General features: G+C 41.3%; 1 protein-coding gene across 2 annotated transcripts; it reads right to left on the reverse strand.

The window, feature by feature from the left end:
* Positions 1 to 214: 214 nt before the first annotated feature.
* Positions 215 to 18883, reverse strand: LOC108426691 (rho-related BTB domain-containing protein 2). 2 transcript variants are annotated; one of them, XM_017696356.2, is made up of 10 exons: positions 18545 to 18883; positions 10158 to 10359; positions 9881 to 9984; positions 9465 to 9650; positions 7484 to 8430; positions 4324 to 4442; positions 2773 to 2923; positions 2273 to 2361; positions 1972 to 2077; positions 215 to 423 (listed from the first exon to the last, which is right to left on the reverse strand). In XM_017696356.2, exons 1-10 carry the CDS (start codon positions 18610 to 18612, stop codon positions 215 to 217), a joined length of 2181 nt encoding a protein of 726 aa, XP_017551845.1. In that variant the 5' UTR covers positions 18613 to 18883. The 2 variants fall into 2 exon arrangements, with proteins under 2 accessions (XP_017551845.1, XP_037392087.1); XM_037536190.1 differs by having other exon boundaries at positions 9881 to 10002.
* Between the last annotated feature and the right edge of the window lie 2389 nt (positions 18884 to 21272).

A 21272-nucleotide genomic window follows, 5' to 3' on the forward strand; every position in this document is an offset into this window, starting at 1 on the left:
TTGTGTCCTCAATCAGCTGCAAAATAAAAAAGCAAAACCACCCTACAACTCTCTGGCTTTCCTGCCTGTTCCTCTGTTTGCGTGCCTGGGGATTCCTACTCAGTGGCTGGATGATGGACAGATAAGCCTGTATATTTGAACCAAATTGGCTGTCAATGCTGAGGTGTGCATTTACATTCCATCTCAGACCAGCAGCAAGGCCTTCGATGGCCAATCACATTACAGCTGAGGAGCCAGGAGAAGAGGGGGAGTTGGAGGAGGGTGAGGACGGAAGGTTCCAGAAGAGCCACTTGCGCTTACACTGACGCTTCTGGTACAAGTAGTCCTCTTTCTCCCTCTCCTTACGGGCCCGCTGATAATGATCGTCTTCTTTCAGATACCACACTGGGGGCCAGCGATGTTTTTCAAAGTATTCCTGGTTTTCTAAAAGACACAAGAAAGAGTTCTATATCATCGCTGTTGGAATAAAAACTTTGTATCTCCTATTTTGTCTTTTAAAATTATTTTTTTTACATAATTTGAAAAGGGCTATCTGCCATTTACTCATAATTTTAGGAAGAATGATACATTAGAAATGGCTGAAAATTAATTTTAAAAAACCCTTACATTTTTTCTTACTTTTTAAAAACATGAGGTTGTGTTCCGACAAGGATATAATCCTCCAGAAATTATAATATGCTTGACTAAGGAACACCTGCCTATCAGATCCATGGTCCTAGCAGAGAAAAGGATGGCATGACCACTACAGGTAAGGGGAGAGGACCTACTACGTAAGGAGGACTTAAAGTATGTCAGGGTCTTGATCATGAGTGGTGGGAAGAGGGATCATGAGATTGACCGCCAGCGGCAACAGTAACGCGGTTGTGGTGAAGAGGGAGTTGAGCCATAAGGCAGAGCTCTCTGTTTACCTGTCGGTCTACATCCCCAGCCTGACCTATCGTAATGAGCTTCGGGTAACGATCAAAAGAACGAGACTGCAGATGCAAGTGGCAAAATTTTTTCACAGGGTGGTGGGCTACACTCTACTTAACAGGGTGAGGAGCTTGGTCATCCGGGAGGAGCTCGGAGTAGAGTCGCTACTCCTCCACATTAAAAGGAGGCAGTTGGGGTGGCTCGGGCATCTGATTAGGAAGCCCCTGGCTGCCTCCCGGTTGAAGTTTACCAGGCACAGCCGAATGGGACAAGACCCAAGGTCGTTCTAGGACCTGCTGGAGGGATTATATGTCCAAGTTGACCTGGGAGCGGCTCAGGTCAGGGTCAGGGTCCCCTGGAATTAGATGGATGAAGTTGCCAAGACAGGGTCGTCTGGGACTCTCTGCTCTCTCAACTGCTACCACAAGCCTAGCTGGATTAAGTGATTTAAGAAAATGATGATAATTATGATCATGATAGAGATCACCTTCCACCAACTCCCCTAGGATCTGGTAGGTCACATTACATGGATTTTCTAACAAAAAATGAAAAGTGGAACCCCAAGCTTGGCCAATCACATCAGACCTCATAAGTTGTAAGCCACTCATATGAGTCGGGGGGAGGGGGGGAGGGTGTCATCCATAAACCTTTAATGAAACCCCTGCTTTTCAGTTGCTTAAGAATAACAGTGCCATTTTGCAAGCAAGATGTAGTGTTAGCTGAAGCCTGAAATCATGTGCCAAAAGTATAGCAATAAGCTCCTTGTAGAAGATAACTGCTAGATATATCCTCACTAGAAATAGTTATGGCTATGTGGCAGTAGTGAGTTTTAGGGACTGTGATGAGAGGAAAAGAGAATAGCATCTTCGAGCATAGAAAAGTGTCATCATGTAGTTAAAATGAGCAGTTTTCTTGATGTAAATTAAATAACTGCATTGATTTTAGTCAAACACACTAAAGTGTTAAGAGCATACTTATTATTACACAGCCCATCTGTAATAATGTGAATGATGCATGATGAATGATGACATGGTGAATGATGGTCAGTGTATTAGGTACCTGTTGACTTGGCCTTCATATCACGAGGGAACTTGCGGCAGACGCTATTGTAATTCGTGCAGATGTGGTGGAGGCACCATCCAGCCAACTGATGAGCGCCATGAAACTGAGAAGACATGCAAACAGACAGCAGATAAGACAAAAATTTGGGTATATCATTTTTGTGGATAGTCAGCTTCTATTCTAGGCATGTCAGTGTCACATTAGTCAGGAAGACTACTTCTACAGTAGTTCACTTAAAGACTCTCTAGTTGTCAAGTTAACGTGTGATGCTTCTGGCAGACTGGACACAGTATTTTACCTGTGCCATTTCCAGATAAACCAGTACATCTCCATCTATGTCAGCGCCCATCATGGCTGCCTCCATAAGCACAGTCACAGTGTACAACTCTGAAACACAAATACAGTTAAACTAATAGAAGAATATGCAGATGCTACGTATTTGCATTTATATTTAACTTAATTTAATATGCTGTACATTATTAACTTTAGTGCATTATTGATATGTCAAGGAAAAAATCCTATTGCTTTATTTTGGCAGCATAAAAGCATCCCGTCACATATCTGCTCTTAACTGACTTTCACCTTCCTGGCACAAAAATATCCACCCTTTTAGCTGCTTCTGTCTTATCCAGTCTCTCCTCTGCTGTAACAGACAACAAGTCTAAATTTACTGAGCAGAGATCTGAGCAGCTGCTGATAAGACTTGGACCCTTAAGTGCATTACTGGCCCAGTAAAGCTCACAGCAACTAAGTCACTTAGCAGAGATTTGGTATGCATGCGTGTGTGTTCGTGTGTACCTGTCAGTGCAACCAGGTGAGGCAGACAGAGACGGTTTGCAAGGACGATGAGCTCCATTGCATCCAGGTCTGGGCGAGAACAGAAGCGGCCTGTGTAGAGATACTCCAATACCGCACGCATACAGCTGCGGGTAGTGTTCGGAAACAGCACCTGGGAAACAAAAATCAAATCATTGCTCAAACAACCATTAAGGTTTGGAATTTCAAACCACTGAGCTTTGGAATTCATAAACCAAAACTTTTTTTAGGTTTGAGGCACCTTATGCACTTTTATGTAATAGATACCTACCTATCTAGCTCACACATATTTTGAAGGCTAAAGTTTTCCAACAAAGGGGCACTGTTAGCACTTAAGCACATTTTGCATGCATCAGTGAGATGGAGGAAACTGGCATCAACGCACACCAGCAGAAACTTACAAATGCTTGTTTATTTACAGTCTGAAATACCCAAATGCAAAGGATACAATGCTGCTGCCATTGCAGTGAAACAATATGAAAATATTACTGCAATGGGAAACTTTAACTCAATCAGTGTAACCATACTTGGCTAGGTTGTTGAGCTGCTCACCATGTTATTTACAGTACAGCGTGAATTTAAAATTAAAAACCTTTATTTACTGGGTGGCAAATTAACATTTTAGTCCATCTGTCTGCATTTCTGGACGAAGCTCAAATACTACCAGCTGTCTACAGAATCATATGTGGAGTAAAATGTATATTTTCTCGAGACTGTAAAGATACAGGCAAACTCATCCTCTGGCTTCCAGCATACATGCTCACAGCATTTGCATTATAACCTGACAAACTCTAAATGGGGCAAATGTAAAAATGGTGCACTTCATGGTCTTATACTTGTGCTTGGTAACTGTATACACACCTATAGCAGCAGAAAAATGACTAAATAAGGCCACTGAAATAGCAAGATACAAAATAGGGTAATTTTCAAATGACGTCAGAGAGATTGAGCTCTAATACATGGTTCTCGCTGCTGTGTTACTTCACACGTTATTAGATCATGATGTGTTTTAATGTATTTATTTCTGATTTTAGCATGTCTTTAGCACGTTTCTCCTAGCATCACACGACAGTACATCATGCTAGAAGGTCATATGTTGGGTTCACTTCCTATGGGCTGTAAACCACAGATCAACCACAGCTGACTTAGTCACGCATTGTCTGGAAAAAAGAGCATTTCCTAAACTCTGGGAAAGCTCTTCTTACATTTTGTGTAATTCTCACTCACAGTTTACTGAAACCAGCAGAAAGTCAAAAGTGTGGACAGCACTCACAATATGGATCCATATCATATTTGCATTTGAAAGTAAAATAAATCCGGCATTTTTTATACATTTGATACATTTGTTTGACAAAAAAGAAGCAGAAGAAAAAAATCTGAAGTTGACTCAAATCTGTTTATGAAGAATAGAATTCATTGTGTAACTAATGTATGTGAATGTGATTCTGTACAATCATATACATAATTACGGAGTGTAAACTGACTGTGTAACAAAAGAACAATAACTTCAGAAACTGAGGAACCTTGATGTACCTCTTTAGTACAGCTCTCTACAAAGGGTCCTCCAAACATGGCTGCCATCCAGTCGCAGCTTGAGATGAGCAGAGGCTTATGGGCCATTATCGTACCATCATCCAGCTTGAACACCACATCTGGCACACATAAAAACACCAAACAGTGAAAATACATGTTCTTTATTGACATAAAGCCATAATGTACGTATCCATGAGCAGCTTGTATCTTTGTGACATAAACATACATTGAAAAAATAAACATGTGCCTCTAACTTAGGTGTCCAACAGAGATGATGACAATATCTTGTAGCTTTTCTTATTTCACAGCAGTGCTGTTCACTGAGACACTGGTGAGGATCTGATTAAAACGTCGTTATCTTGGCAGTCTGCAATTCCCTCAGTCAATACTCCATTTTCCTTAAAAGCTGATGGAAGTGAGTGAAGCAAAGAATAAATAAATACGAACGCTCTTTGCTTATGTAAGGACCACAAGAAAGCCAAGTCAGCAGTGGAGGAGCAGCTTGATACCCCTTTCAAACCCCGAACGTGCTGAAAAACATCACTGGCTCTCCCGAAAGACTTCTGATTAAATAAGCTTAAAAAGCCAGCTGGCAAAATACGGAGACCGGTCCATCGCTGTGGGGGTGAATGACCGAGTTGCTCAATTTCGTGATGAGGTAGAGGGGAAAAAAGCTTGATACAGGAACATTCAGTTTGCTTGTGTCTCAAATGATGTTGACTTCTGCTGAAGGATATGGATTAAAAAAAAAAAAAAAACAGCATAGCAATTTTGCAGTTTATACTGAAAATATACTGTGCAGACATTTCAAAAATGCAATGTCTACACATTTAAGCATAGCAAAATAACCAAACACTGCAGAAAGAGAAACACAATAGAGGGACAGAGAAAAAAAGATTTCTACACACAGCAAAAGAAAAAACAGAGCACCACAATATGCGCACACTCATGCGCAGAAGTGTTTGTGTGATGTTTAAATGTTGTTAATTTAAGTAAGTATTTAGTGGCGGATAAATGTACAGAATGATTCTCATTTCCTTATTTGTTGCTTTTTTTTGTGGTACGTCAGAAAGACAACATGGTGTCGAAAAACAAAAGCCTCATGTTGCGTGTTATGTATTGACAAAAAAGCTTTTGACACGTAGAAGTGATTCAGTATTCTTACAGATATAAAAATATTTTTAATTACATTGTGCACCTCTGGTCTAGTTCACATTTCAATCAACATAGGTAGCTCCTCCCCCCAGTGCTACAATATTTATATTATTTAAACCTGTGACTTTCAGCTGTTTATTTAAGTTTAGGTGTGACAATTAAAAACTGACACTCATATCTGTCAGTGAAGCACGTTGTAGTATAAATTTAAAACATACAAACAAACATAAAAGTTATATTGGCCAAGAATCTATTGCAAAACCTTACAGGCTGCAGGATGTTTTTACTTGATATGGTCAGACAAAATGTAATCTAATGTAGGGATGTATTATGTCCAACTCTCTAGCCTTTTGGAGTAGCCTTTTGGACGTTTATGGGTTTCCCATGTCACACTGATGTATAAGAGAAGGCATACAAACTGCTCTCTGGCATAATTACAAGCTTTTCGACTAGGGCAAACCATTCAGTAAATCTTTTCAGTCCTCTCGGAGTATCAAGCAGTGGTGGACAGTAACTAAGTAAATGTAATTAGTTTCTGTACTTAAGTAGTTTTTTCGTCTATCTGTACTTTACTTAAGTATTTCCATTTTGTGCGACTTTTAACTTTCACTCCACTACATTTCTCAGTCATATATCTCACTTTTTACTCCACTACATTGTGAGAAATCTGTCGTTTCTTTTGGTTTATGTGTGCATAAAACATAACATGTCAAAGCAAAAGAAGTGTGAAGCAAGAACACCAATCAGGACACAGCAGCTTTGACCTGTTGGTCATACCGACCCAGTGCAGCACACGGTTCAACATCAGCGCAGCAGCGTAAAACTTTGGGAGCACGTACGTCACCTACATGATGAACTAACCTAACTTTGTGTAAATAGACCACAATATAGAAATATGTCCACATATGCAGTTGTGACTGTCATGTGTCTTTTTTTCTGAATTTGTACAAACACTTTCATTTTATAGTAAATTAGTTTGTTAGTTTATGATCAGAGACCTACAGATCAATACAGTAAAGGAAAACTTATTTGTGAACCTGTGTTGAAAGCAAGTTTTTATTCAACTTGTAACTAAGTTACAAATAAATCTTAAACTGGAACTTTGCTTGCTTGTAAAAAGGCTATTAGAGCCACTCGGTTCTCCCTGATGGAAACAGGTTTAGCTTCAGTGTTTTGTGCTTATGATCATTTTAATAGACGTCAGCGTCACTAATTAATGACGTTCTATTAAAAGACTGGTTTACCAAGAGAGACGCTGGAGGACTTTCACCTGAAATGAGTTCATGAAGCCAGTCTGCTTATAAAAATGATAACAGGACATCAGAGTCATAATTAATCTTTTAGTACTTTTACTTTCGATACTTAAGTACGATTGAAGGCAAATACTTTTGTACTTTTACTCAGGTTGAGGTCTAGAGTAAGGACTTCTACTTTTACTGGAGTAATATTTTACCTTGGGTATCTCTACTTTAACTCAAGTACATGATTTGTGTACTTCGTCCACCACTTGTATCAAGTATATTCAGAATGCTATTTCCTCATACTGTTTATTTACAATTTTGCTCCACACTTTGAGAATATGGAGTGTTGTGGGACAACACTCCCTTAGCTCATCCAATGGAAGCCTAGATAAGTTCTTCAGAGAGAAGAATATTTTGCTCATATTTGACACTCTATTAGTCTAAAAATTTGACCCATCAGCTTATCCACTACAACACAGCCCACTTGCAACTTAGATGGTACCAAATGTGGCGCATTCCCAACAACAACTGAAATATCTGCAAACACCTGGTAAATATATGCACATGTTCAGAGAAAGTCCTACAGTTACTGATGTATGGTGGTGATCTAGTGTGGTGGATGTATTATTCAAAATATTTGATATCCATTCAATTTCACCCAATCTATGTTTGTTGAAGTCGGTGAAAGATGACAATGACAAATGATTCCAAACAGTATTATAACAGTATTATAAATAGTAGGGTACCATTCACATGCTTCTCACCTGAGAATGTTCCTTTAGCCAGGCACTCTTTAACTCGATTGGTGCGTCTCACATGGAATGCCTTGGTGATCTCCTGGTTCATGAATGCCTCATCGTTAAGGATGTTGGCCACCATCATGCGCAGGTCAAATACCTCCAGCAGTTCAGCGATGTGCGCCACCTGCATCAGCTCCTTCTCCCGCTCATCCAGCTTCCCTGTGTACAAGTACCGCAGCACAGCCCTAAATGGCCCCGGCTGCATTGAGGGGTCCATATGAATCACGGTCATCTGCCTGGAGCTGAAGGTCACTGGGTCATCTACCATTTCTTCCTGGACACTGACAAAAGCCCGGCTAAAGGCAGGGAGTAGCCGGCCTCCACCTTCTCCACCTTTGAGGGTTCCATCGCTGGTGCAAGCCCGAAGGTTTGCCCTGTCTCTTTCATCTATGCTCTCACAAACATCAAAACTGGCAGCCCGCATCAACAGCTCCCGTCCAGACAGTGGAGGCCGTGGACGCTCCTTCTCTTTCTTAGTGTCCTCAGGAGCATGGCGCTCAGCCAGGAAAAGGTCGTAGAACTTGGAGGAGGCCGTAGCCAGATAGATACGGTGAGCAAAGATCCGCTGGCGGTCCTGCAGGACCAGGATAACATCAGAGCACAGCGGATCCTCCAGCAACCGGCCCGGGTGCTCCTCAATGCTGCTGGGTGGTGCAGGTACCGTGATGATGGGAGGAGGTGGTTTTGGAGGGAGGAAAGGGGCCTGGAGGAGAGGCCGCTGCACATTCCGCAAGTGGGATTTCCAGAACTGTAAATGGCGGCGCGAGATGAGGGCAGCCCGGATGGCATTGTCAAAAACATCTTTGACTCCAAACTGAGCAACGACACTGGTTTCATAGTACGGAACGCCCAGCTCTTTGGCCACTTCACGGCCCTTCTCAGGAGGCAGAATCTCATTTGATTTTATGGGCCTGAAATACAGAAGCATAAAATGTTCTAGATTCAGATTAATGGCCCTCCTAATTACTATGCTCAAGGGTTTCAGACAATCTCATTGTTAAAAGGTGAATAATGTCAAGCACATAGGCATACAATCTCCATCAACAAACATTAACAATAGAATGGGTCATACTGAAGAGCTCAGTGACTTTTAATGTGGCACCATTATAGGATGCCACATGTTTTTCAGAGTTTGGTCTCTGCCCCTTAGTTCCAATGAAGGGTAATGAACATACAGCAAACAAAGCTTTCATAAATGCTCTTTTGACTGACTGGGCACATGTTTCTATAGACATACCCCAAATTCTAGTGGAAAGCCTTTTCAGAGGAGTGAAGGCTTTTACATTTACTAGGTGAAGGCCTCATGTTAATGCCCATGGTTTTGGAATTGAATGTTCAATAACCTCATATAGGTGTGATGGTCACATACTTTTGGCTGTATAATATATAATGGAAACTTATGCTAAACCACTCAATATTTTGCAAACTTACACATAACATACCAACTCAAAATGTACAAAAATTTGCTGCATACCTAAAAACAGTAGGAGCCTCAATGAAGCATGAATTCTGTTAATACTTTTATCCATTTTTATAGAAAAGTTGTGTCATATTGTGTCAGAATCCACTTAATCAAGTCGAATTAAGATTACTTAACAATCTGATGTGGTCTTGGCTGATTGTTTATATATGGGGTAAGAGGAAAATTATGTAAATTTGATTTTTTTGGCACCCTGCGATGGCCTGGTCACCTGTCCAGGGTGCAGCCCAATGACTACTGGGATAAGTACCCCCGCAATCCAGGCAGATAAGTGGTTTAAAAAATGTGTGTGTGTGTGTGTGTGTGTATGTGTGATTTTTGGTTGAACTATGCCTTAAATGTCACTGTATGAGGCACAGTGGTACAGAAGCTGTATTCTTCGACTTGTATTAGTAAACATGTATTGGCGTTGCTAGAACGATGACTTGCACCAGAAATGGCCAATGTAAAAGGAGAAAGTCTCACCTGGCCAGCGGGCGGCGGGCCCTGTTGACTGCCTCTAGATCAGCATATCTCAGGTCCAGCTGGCAACCCACCAGAATGACTGGAGCTCTAGGGCAGAAGTGTTTGATTTCTGGGTACCACATGGTCCTCACATGGTGCAGGGAGTTTGGGTTTGCAATGGAGAAGCACAGCACCACTACATCAGACCTACAACAACATGATAAGTGGCAATGCATTACTACAGTAAAGCTTTACGAGGCCACACAAAAAAGAAAGGCAACACATCAAAACCAAGACTAATACCATGACGCTGCAAGTGCAAAGACAGCTTTAATACATAACCACTCCAAGAAAATTCTAAAAATAAATTAACAAACTAAGGAATCAACTTAACTACACATTTATTATTCAGTTTATTTGTAAGTTATGTAGCTGACCTGCCATATGCAAAGCGTCTGTCCTTGTGATGGTCTCCAAAAGTGTCCCAGAGCCGTAAGGACACACTGACATCGTCCACCACATCCCTAGAGCGCTCTAGAACCTGGTTGGAGAAACACACCTATCACATGCATGGAGATTTACCCAAGTAACCGTATACAAAATGTATGCAACATTTCCATGTTTATGTGACCTGTTTCTGTGCATGAGGCGACTTAAACTGCATCCAATTTAATATTCAATGGGACACTGACATTGAGTGTACGTGTTCCTCACCTCTTGGCACACTCTGTACTGGTCTATGGCCCAGACAGTAGGCACATGTGTGGCCAGTAGCTGGTACTGGGTCAAGGTGGCATTACAGGCCCGGGCACAGATGAGCCGGGTCTTTCCCACAGCATTGTCCCCAACAACCACACACTTGATAGTCTCGACATTTGGCCTCTCATAGTCCATATCAGAATCCATAAAATGGGAACTAGAAAGAGGAAGGTAAAATAAATAAAGCAGACATGCCGTAATGCATTATGAGACTATCCAGTCCACCATACCATCATGCTGCTCATGGCATCATGTTTGACCAAAGACTCGTACAGTAATTTTCTTAGACCATTATATTTTTCAGCATACATTAACTACATTTCTTAGGCAAAAAGAACTGTTTATCACAATTATTGCACCTATAATACATTTTTGGATTTGCACTGTAAACCCCCCCCTCCCCTTCCTCCTCCCAAATAAGCAGTGCCCAAATCCTTCGAGACATGTGAAACACAACTGCCTCTGTTCAAACTACTGCTAACAAAACATCAATGGTCAGCTCAACAACCTTGGATAACACCAACTGCCAACTGTGCTACATCAGATAACTGATGCTGACCCACTTTGGCTGGCATCATACTGAGTGATGCGGGAGGGGGGATACCATCCTACCCACCCAGAGAGTGAGGCCAGTTCTGCTCTACTGGATTCCTAACGATGGATGGCTGTGACATCGTCATAGTTCTCAACAAGAGATCTCCAGAGCCAACAGTTAAACACAATAACACTCTTACCCATGTACAGTAAAACAAAATGAAATACAGCCTGGAGTGATGTACTGCTTTAGTGGGAAAAAACAAACACAAACCACTCTATCAAGACAGTACAACAGTAAGTGAGGCTAAAAAGCATAACCATTCCTAGTAAAGGTGACACATAAATTCTAAAATCTATTAGCTTTTCACACCCTGTCACCTCTGAACGTACTGCAAAGGAAATGTACAGTAATATAACTGACAATCCAATAGAGATAATGGGATTTTAGAGATGTGGACATCTTTAAAATAATATCAACATGTTCTGATCAAAAGGCTAGCTGGCTGACCTCCCCTTTTGACTGCCCTCCAGGACCTCCTCTATAATTGATCTCTATAATAAGCTGGCACTGACCCCTTAAATCAATGCAGCTTATGGAGAAACAGGAATATAGAGGATCGATTTTAATTACCCTCTGCTCCGTCCACATTCCACGGATTCTGCAGTGAAGTCACTGCCAGCTCATATACTTCTAAGAATCTTAAATGGAGCTCTGTGTATGATCATGTGTGTGTGTGTGTGTGTGTGTGTGTGCTGGTTTGTTTGAAGTCTTCTAGCAGAAACACTGAGGCCCCTAAAGAAGGCCATATTTCAGAGGATGTGTTCCTGAAAATAAATCTGATTCACTGATTTCTACCAAACAGTGCGCTGAGGCCTGCACACCATACAAAGGGATAAAAGTGCACAAGAAAAAACAAAATGCCTTGTTAGCAGTACTTAGTAGCTTTCTAATACATAAGGCGATTTTAACAAAAAAAATTGGGGGGAATCGAGCTCAGATTGAACACACTGATTTGGTAAAATGGAAAAAAAAAAGAGGAAATAAGTGATTGGTAAGACAATATCAACAAAAAAATATCACGCACATAAATTGCTAATGTCAGGACAAAGTAGGATCAACAGAAGCTTTTTTGTGGGTCAGCCAAAGACTAAAGTAAAATATACCGTCACTATTTTGCCTAATGACGCCCTAAACTTATCTGTTTGCCTTTAATGTAATGAATATTTCAAGCCAATATCTTCTCTCAAAACTATTATAAAACAATGTCTCATGTATCACACAACACATTCATAACCATTTTGAGTAAGAACCTTCTGTGAGGTTGCTTTTAGAGGCATTAAATGTTTCAGACGTCTGGTTCCTTAATCACCCGCTTAACACAAATTAGCCCATGTAATTTAATCCAGGCATTCTTTCATAATACAAAATAGTTTTTTTAAGGTCTACACTGAGGTAGTCTCCGTTACAGAGGTCATGCTTTCTGCAATAACAGTAGATGCAATTTCAGTGCAGAATCGACTGATTCTAATGCATCACACTCCGATGTCGGCTTGATCGAGCTGCACTCCAGCGCCCGGCTGCTATGTTTTAAGTTACTCCTGTGTGGTTATATGATTCTTTCACACTTCCGTTAAAAATGACCTCTCTCCTCTATAACAGAAGCGAACCAATCCTGGTCTGGTGATGCAGTCAGTCTGGGCAATATCAGATTCAAACAACACCACAGCCTAAGAAATAATATGTTTTTCAAAGGGTCATTTTTGACCTTGCTAAAATTCAAAGATATTTTATACATAAATGTGGTCATAACATTTTAACTTAATCAGAATACTAACTGATTAATCTCAACAGCAGAATTTACAATCGAGCAATATATATTCAATTTCTTTTCAATTTTACTGAAAAGAGTGAAGAGTTTAGATGGAATAAACATAGCGCTGCTGTCAGAAGAAAACCTTGTTTCTTCAAAATGGTAACCTTACAGGAGAAGGGAAAAAAAAACTACTTTACTTTTAATGTGAGTCAATGGATCCAGAATTTTGAGCCGTTTCTTTTGCTACGTTCATCATGAAATTTACACACAATGTAAAGGCCAACAGGTCTGCTAGTGACTGTTTGAATGCTTCTAATCAGCAGCACATCAGAAAACATATTAAAGACAAAGAATGAGAGTTTACAAAGTATGTAATAAATCACAGTAGATATGATGCACAGTAGGAAACTGACTCCTGATCTCTGAGAAAAAGCCTACAGCATGCAAGCTCACCCAATTAAAGGTCAGTGCCCATTCATAATTCATTAGTTTATCTAATTTAATCTGACAAGTCATATTAAAATACAACAGTCCTACAATGATGAATGAATACTGAATCTCATTATTCTCCTCCATCAGCCACAGTCTCTGATGCCTTTTAGAACCTCACACAATGAGGAAAGTAAACAAAGTAAGAAAGGATCTGCCTAGTGACTCACGCTCATTGGCCTGAATATCTGCCTTCAACTCACTGCCGGCGACACGAGCAAATATACACTACAAAACAGCTGTCAAGAGTGAAAGCGGTGCTTTTATGTGCTGTTTCCACTTTCGCAATAAATCAATTACAATCAGCATCAGCTCAAAGATTACCTTCTCCAACTGATGCATCAATGAGACCTGAGAAATATTCTGAATATTCAGAAATATGCTGAATATTAACTGGCGCTGGAAAGATCAATCGAGGATATTTGATTTGAACTTCATGCAGGCTTTCTTTAAAAATGCCAAACATTTACAGTGACCTTACACGATCAGCACATTCCAGCCAGAACAATGACTCTGATTAATACGTGATCTCCTCACCTCCTGGCAAATACCTCCATTTCATCTCAAAAATATCTAAACATCGCATGAGAACTATCAGTTCATCACCACCCATTCAAAATCTGCAGATCTTAAAGCTTTCTAATCAAGTGTGATACAAACCTCAAATGAATTAGGCAACACATGGAAACATCTAAGATAGCGGTAATTAAAGGATATGATACATAATGCAACTTAACCACAGCCATATATGGGAAATGGGCTATTAGATCAAATAAGACTGATGAAAATGACATTACACAATTCAATAAATAAATTATTATAGACATGTGTGTGTGTGTGTGTGTGTGTGTGTATATATATATATATATATGTAAGAGGGAAAGAACATGACAAATATTACTATGAATACTATTTAATATGTAACCTTACTAGATTATACATTATGCTGTATTATGATAGTATAATAATATAACAGTACATATTCACAGTGTCCAAAGTTTGCACAAACCCATTATAAATACACACATTCATATTCTCATACTAGCATCTTTACCTTCATGCAGCTAATCCTGGCGAATTCTTCTCTCAAGCAAAAAGCCACAGATACCATAGAGAAACCGTCTCCTTACCTCGTGCCTTATGAAAATGGAGGCTGCTTGTGTTGCAGCCCAGTCTCTGGTTTCCAAGGAGACGGATGGATTTTACTCCTGTCTACTACCAACAGCTCCTCTCCTGCATCCAATCAGTGTCCCTAAACTCTTTTCATTTGGGTGTTTATCCCCTAAGGCCACAAGGTCAATAACATCTGCCTTCCCCTTATATTCTCCCTTGACTGAGTACAAGCTGGGCAATTTGGTTTATATTCCAGGAACAACCATGTGCAAAATAAGAAAACAATGTGGCCACCAGCTCAGCACCGCCTCCCTCTCATCCCTCTGATTACAGTCACAATAACCATGCAAGTACAACTGATCAAAAAAAGCTAATTAATTGCAAGCACTGATTCTAATAGACAAAAGATATTGATTTTGACAAAGAAAGCCGAGAAGTCATGAAAAAAGCCATGCAAAGCGAGTAAGAAAACAATAAGCAGGCTAATCTTTTTTAGAAATGCTTTTCCGATACAGAGTCTGCACGGACTCTCTGCTCGTTTGTCTTTCGGTGGAAATAAGGGATGCAGTCGATGGCAGAAGGTTAAAACCCTGCTAACTCATCAGCGGGAGGCACTGAAGGTGACACAGACGGGCAGCAATGCAACAGGTTCTCAGCAGCGTCCATGCGGACAGTGTCACGTTGCCTCTGAGGGCTATTTTTGGTGTGTATGGGCACTAAAGGTGCAGCTATTATTAGAGCAACACTGTTCGCAAGGAGCATCATTCACACAAGATCAACAGGGCAGCTATCTTAAAGCTTATATCACGACATTCTGTTTTATGGGCAATCTGCAACAGTAACGCCATTTTCCTTAAAGCATGCAAGCAAAGTTTATGGTTAAGACAAGTGTTGCACTTATGTGAGATTAGCCTACGTCTTATAGTGAAAAAAGTTAATGTGCTGAATTTACTTCTTCTTCTTTCGGCTGCTCCCTTTATGGGTCGCCACAGCGGATCATCTGCCTCCATCTTGCCCTATCCATTGCCTCCTCTACTTTCACCCCAACCATCTCCATGTCCACCTTCACTACATCCATAAACCTTCTCTGAGGTCTACCTCTTCTCCTTCTACCCGGCAGCTCCATCTCCAACATTCTTTGCCCAATATATCCACTATTCCTCCTCAACACATGTCCAAACCATCTCAACCTGGCCTCTCTGGCTTTATCTCCAAACTGGTCCACCTTCACTGTCCCTCTGATCTGCTCATTTCTAATCTTGTCCATCCTTGTCACTCCCATCGAAAATCTCAGCATCTTCATCTCCATCATATTCGTGACCCGCATGATAGTTTTGGCATAAATTTTACGCAGGATGCCCTTCCTGACGCAACCCTCACCATTTATCCGGGCTTGGGACCGGCACCAGAAGTACACAAAGTACACCCCTAATGGCTGGTTTAATGTGCTGAATTTACTTAATTTATTTAATTTACACATTGATAAGCTATATGTAAAATGTAATTATTGTCAAAAACATGCAAATTGAAAGACAAAACTGTACTAATGTTAGATTTTATTCTGTTGATGTACATATTTGCATCGAGTAAATTCCAAGCATTCTGTTTTTTGAGTGTATCAGCTGTTTTATAAACTGTATATGAGCGTTGTAATTCCCTCTTTGATGTAGTAACACTACAGCAGGGCTAAACAATTTGAGGAAAATATATAATAGCAATTTTTCTGACCCATTGCAATTCACATTGATTTTCTCTATATTAAGCTGCAGTCCTTTTTTTTCACCAAGAAGGCCAGCACATCCATTTTTTTAACCTAAAGCAGCACTTTGTAATATTTTTTGTTAAAACTAAAGGAAGTAGCCTCACTGAGTGTGAGGAAAACAGAACACAATAAAATATGGTGCATGGGCACTGCACTGAGTCGCCCTGTAAAGTCTGAAATTATTAATAATTCATAATTAATAAAAATCATTTCAAAGTCAGGGATGCAGAGGTGGATTTGGCGGGAGTTCTTAGGACCATGTCAAACTTCTTTACATATTTACGTCACAGACTCAAAAAGAAGGTCTGGCTCGATGTTCAAGTCTCAAATGCAAAATCATCGTCCTACACAGATTTGAACTGAGCTTTCTTCGAATACTCTTTCAACGCACTCACTAAAATCAGGTTCATCTGCTTGTTGGGGTGCAAAGTACAACTGACGATACGATATTTGCGCCATAGAGGTCTCCAAATCCCCAAATCCTACACAATGTTGCTTTAAGGCAGGCATGTCAAACTGGAGACCTTCTGGGCCAAAGTGCTGTGGAGATTAGTGTTTACCCTCATCTATCAGTCTGAATTCAGATCATGAAGGCCTTGCTAATTAGCTGTGGAGCTGATTTAAGTGTGTTCTCTGAAGCAGTATACTGAAGTCTGCAGTGTTCTGGCCCACAAGGACTGGAGCCTGACACCTGTGCTTTAAGCCTTCAACACTGAATAATATGTCAGGCTGCCGGTTCACACTTGCGTTATTAGGATAAATTAGGGCTGGGTCATTTTTACAATTATTTGACAGCAGTCTGATAGCTGGAGTTTGATAGCACTTCATGACATGATTTGGGATACTTTCTTTTAAATTACAAAATGAAATAGTGGGGCTTAAACCGGATGACGTACTGATGTGGTAATAACCTGTATATGCAATGTAATTTAGACAGCCAATCAGCAGTCTAGATTATGGACCAGCCAGGCCTATTGGCTCTGGATACTGATAAGACTCACTACTTAGGTACTGAATGACTTTTCTGATACTTGGTAATAGTGAAGTAATTTGTTCAGTATCATAAGAGGATCAAATTTTCGAAACCCAGTCCCGCTGCCATCTACAGTCAACTCCTAAAACCCCTCATTTCGGCCTGTACTTTCCTAACATAAACTCCCAGCTGCACTGTCCTGAACATTTTGGTGCAAACCTTGTTCAACTAATTGGTGTCCCTTTATTTTGAGTGGTCCCTTTAGATGAAACAAACTCAACGGACTGTTAGTAACATGTCAAAAACATTCGAGGGTTAGAGTTAGGTGTTGGGTTAAGGTTAGGATTAGGGCTACGGTGAAGGTTAGGGTTAGGTTTAAGGTTGAGGTTAAGGTTGGTGTTAGGATTAGGTCCAGGGTTAGTGTTAGGTTTTTGGGTAAGGCTGAGTGAGGTTAGAGTAATGTAAGTAATGCAGCACATCTACAAGATATTTACTTCAGTGTATTCAGTCGCTTCACTACTGCTGCGTTGTTGTGTTACTGATACTCTGTTAAGAGTTTATTAATCATCTACAAAAAAACACTCCAAATAAAGTGTTACCACCTAATTTAACAAATTAATCTCTAAATGGGCCAGAATATGACCCACCCTTCAAATCCTCACTCTCATAAGTACAGAACAGCTGAGTAATAACTGAATTCACAATGACGTTTATGGTGCGACTATACTGCATATACGTTGATGCACTGTTCAGCCTTCACTCTATTCTGGGAGTTTAATTTCATTGTACTTGCGTGATGACAAATACTCTAGATATTCCAAAGACGGCATCTGGAACCGGGCCAACATCGGCAAAAAATGATGGATCTGATATCAAAGGGAAAAAGAATGAATTTTAAAGCTTTGTAGCTGTTAAAGAAGAAAATACTGGATCAGTATCGACAAGTTTCAACATGTGAAAAAGTGGCATCTGAGACATCCTATTCTATCTGATACACCTGGAGAGGATTTATATCCCCCACAAGAGCTTGAAATGAGGTTTGTTAGTGCAGGAAAACGCTAAAATGGTAGGAGCAGAGCTGCTCTTTGCTCTTGCGCTGACTTACATAAACACTGCTGGGAGTTCTGCTGTTGGTTCAGCGCTCCAAGGACTGAAAAAGCTCTACATTCAGCAAAAACTGCTGTCATTGATCAGCAAAGAGTCAGGGAGTCTGACGCAGGCACTCTCAGACTCATCAGTATAGCTCAAGTCCATCTGCACTAATGTAACCCTGTGCGCCCTCCCTTGCTCACTCACGGGTTTTGACTTTTTTCCCCTGCATCAAAAATATGCTTAGGCACAGTAATGCAAGCCAGGGGTCTCTATAGCTGGGGGACCACGATTTACAGCCTTAGTGTTACACAGAGCACCTGAATAATTACCTACACTGACAAATTAAGAACAGAAACATCATGATTTGCTGACATTGCCTGTGCTAGAGCTGCTCGTTCACAGCCAGTGCATTAATGGTACTGTATGCAGTTACGTAACGCCCGAGTCTCTCTGAGCAAGAAAAACGAGCGTGTCGACTGCATGAGAAAAAGAGCGACCAGCCTCAGTCACAACTTGCCCCTCATAGCGTCAAGCCCCCTTCTTTCATCCCAGCTCAGCTTACCGCATCGAAGGGAAGTGGTGCATCGGCTTGGCTGATGTCTGAAAGCGAAAGGAGGAAGCGATATCCATGGGCTATGCTAGCTCGCCGCTGAGGAGACCCGCTGATGAACTTCATTTTCATATGAAGGCGAACGGGGCTAAAGCTTTACGACCGAAGCACCGCGGCCTGTGAGGACGGTTCCTCTCCTTTGCAGGGACTATTTTCTCATTTAAACGACTGCTGTCACGAAGGAAAACGTTTGTCCAGCGAGGCCGGACCCCCTCTCCCTCTCTCACACCCCTCAGCCCCGCTGCTAATGCTAACTACAGTTAGCCAAATAGGCGCAGACGGGCACAGTCCTCCTGCTCATTCATTAGAAAGCAGCGCCGCGCTCAGCGCTGTGTTTTTTTCACACCCGCTTTCCGGAAAGCCCCGCCCTCTGTGAGGGGATTGGCCCGACTAATTACTTCTAGCCAATTGTAGCGCAGAACGGGAGCCCATACTATCCAATCATAGCGTAGGCGCTCGGTACCATAAGCCAATCAAAGCGCACGAGACGGAAAATTATGGACCAATCCCAGCGCAGGTGGGATCCTAGCACAAAAGGCAAGCCAATGTTAGCCAATTACAGCGTAGGAGGCTTGTCGGAATGCAGGTGGGGAAGATAACTCCGCCTCTCACCTGAGCTCAGGTTAAAGTTTCTAGCTCTTCTTAACAAAAGCAAATACTAAACTGTTGCCGCGTCCCAAACCGCGTACTAGCTCACTACATAGTGTGTAAAAATAGCGCATAAACCATTCGAAGTGCACTCATCAGTGTAGTAGGTGAAGTGCAGTAGTGTGTGGTTTGGGACTGAAGCTTGAACTGCGGTATGCTACTCCCCCCCACCCCACCCACCAAGCTGTTTCTCATACTGTACTGTGTAATACTCATTCACCTCGTTCATAAAGTGCCCTTAGCCCCTCAGCCGCGTTAGCTGCAGCCCCCTGTTGACTGAGAGCTGAGAGACGTACGTGTTTTAGCACAGAGTGGCTTTGCAGGACATTAACCTCTAAATAGGGTCATTGTTGCTACAGGCACCCCGAGGAATGGTTTGAAGGGCTGAAGAGTGGAAAGAGATAAGGCATAAAAGAATTACGAGTCATTTAAGGAGACGCTCTGGCCAAAGTGAACACCTTTACAACCGTTTTTAAACACGCCAACTCGTGTTGAACAGCAGCAGACGTCTCTAGACTCTAGGGGTGTCAGACTCCACCACTAAAAGGGACATTTTATAAAAATCTCAACAAATCCGCGGCCAGCCAGGACTTTATTTCATTTTTACCTAGCATTCTGAACGGGCAACTGTTTATTCAAAACATATTCCAAAACCGCAACAGACACTGCAAAATAGACACTGAATGCTTATTAGAAATAATTCTAAATAAAAAAAAACTGTTTTCAGTTGTGTTGTTTAACTGCCCGTTCGTCACTGTGTTTCGCGCACTGTGAAATTAGACCTCTGCATTTAACCCATCCCTGCAGTGAAACACCCACATACATGCACACTCAGGGGCAGTAAGCACACTGGCCCGGAGCAGTGGGCAGCCCTATCCACAGGAACAATTGGGGGTTAGGTGCCTTGCTCAAGGGCACTTCAGTCATGGACAGTCAGCCAAGGGGATCAAACCAGCAACCTTCCAGTCACAAGGCTGGTTCCCTAACCTCCAGCCCAAGACTGCCTACTTAAGCTAGACCAGAGAACTTGTAGTTAGACCAGAGAATTCCCGCTCTGCAATGTCTTGCGGGTTTCTCGAACGCTAGAGGGCGCTCCGGAGCGAATCCAAAATGAATGGGTTGATATGGAGCCTTTGAGCAAAATCATAGTTTAGAAATGCTTAAACATTTTTAATGTAAAAGAATACAATCATTTCCTGAGCACTGAATAGCATGAAACATTTTAACACCGCTGTTAAAATTAAGAACGGTTCTGGGCGAGTGATTAGAAACTGTTTTAACTCTTCGTTTTTAGCCGTTGAGCTCAAGTCACTCTCATTCGTTGAGGACTCACTCGCAAGCGCCCTCTGCTGTTTACTAGTCCTGTTTTTGATATAACGGTGGGATAGGAAGTGGCCAGGCTCCTCATACAGACACCAGGCACGTGTTCTTTTTACCTAACCGCTGGCCCATAGATTGCTGCAGTGCATGCTGGGAACTGTAGAGTACTCAGAATGAAATGGACTATAAATAATAGAAAAGTAAAATTATTTTGCGGGCCAAATAAGACTGTGTCATGGTCCTGACTTGGCCTGTGGGCCTTGTGTTTGACACATGGGCTCTACATAGATTCTCCAGTTTAAAACCCCCCTTCTGATGATGTATCTTGAAGGTGGGAGGAGCTAAAGCTGCTGTGGAACTTTGGTGGTGAGTTGTTTTCAAGTTTTCTAAAAGTTGGTTTGGATGTTTTTTGTTAGCTGGCGAATGCAGAAGAAGAGCAGATCACTAATGTTACTGATAGGAAACCAAATATTGCACTTATAATTGCCATATAAACGCAATATCTATCAAAATATCATTACAGTGGAGAGAATAGGAGGATTGTTACCTTGTTTTATATATATCTTACCTCACTTTGGCTACTTTGCTCTGAATGAAAAGGGACAACTTATCTCTGGTGTCCATTTTGTGCTGAACAAAGACAGAATCATGGTTTTCTTTATGATTTTTCTTGCCCACTAAGATAAGAATTACACTATAGCTAACTTGGTTG

Source organism: Pygocentrus nattereri, chromosome 29 (genome assembly GCF_015220715.1).
Source record: "Pygocentrus nattereri isolate fPygNat1 chromosome 29, fPygNat1.pri, whole genome shotgun sequence".
NCBI classification, from domain to species: domain Eukaryota; kingdom Metazoa; phylum Chordata; class Actinopteri; order Characiformes; family Serrasalmidae; genus Pygocentrus; species Pygocentrus nattereri.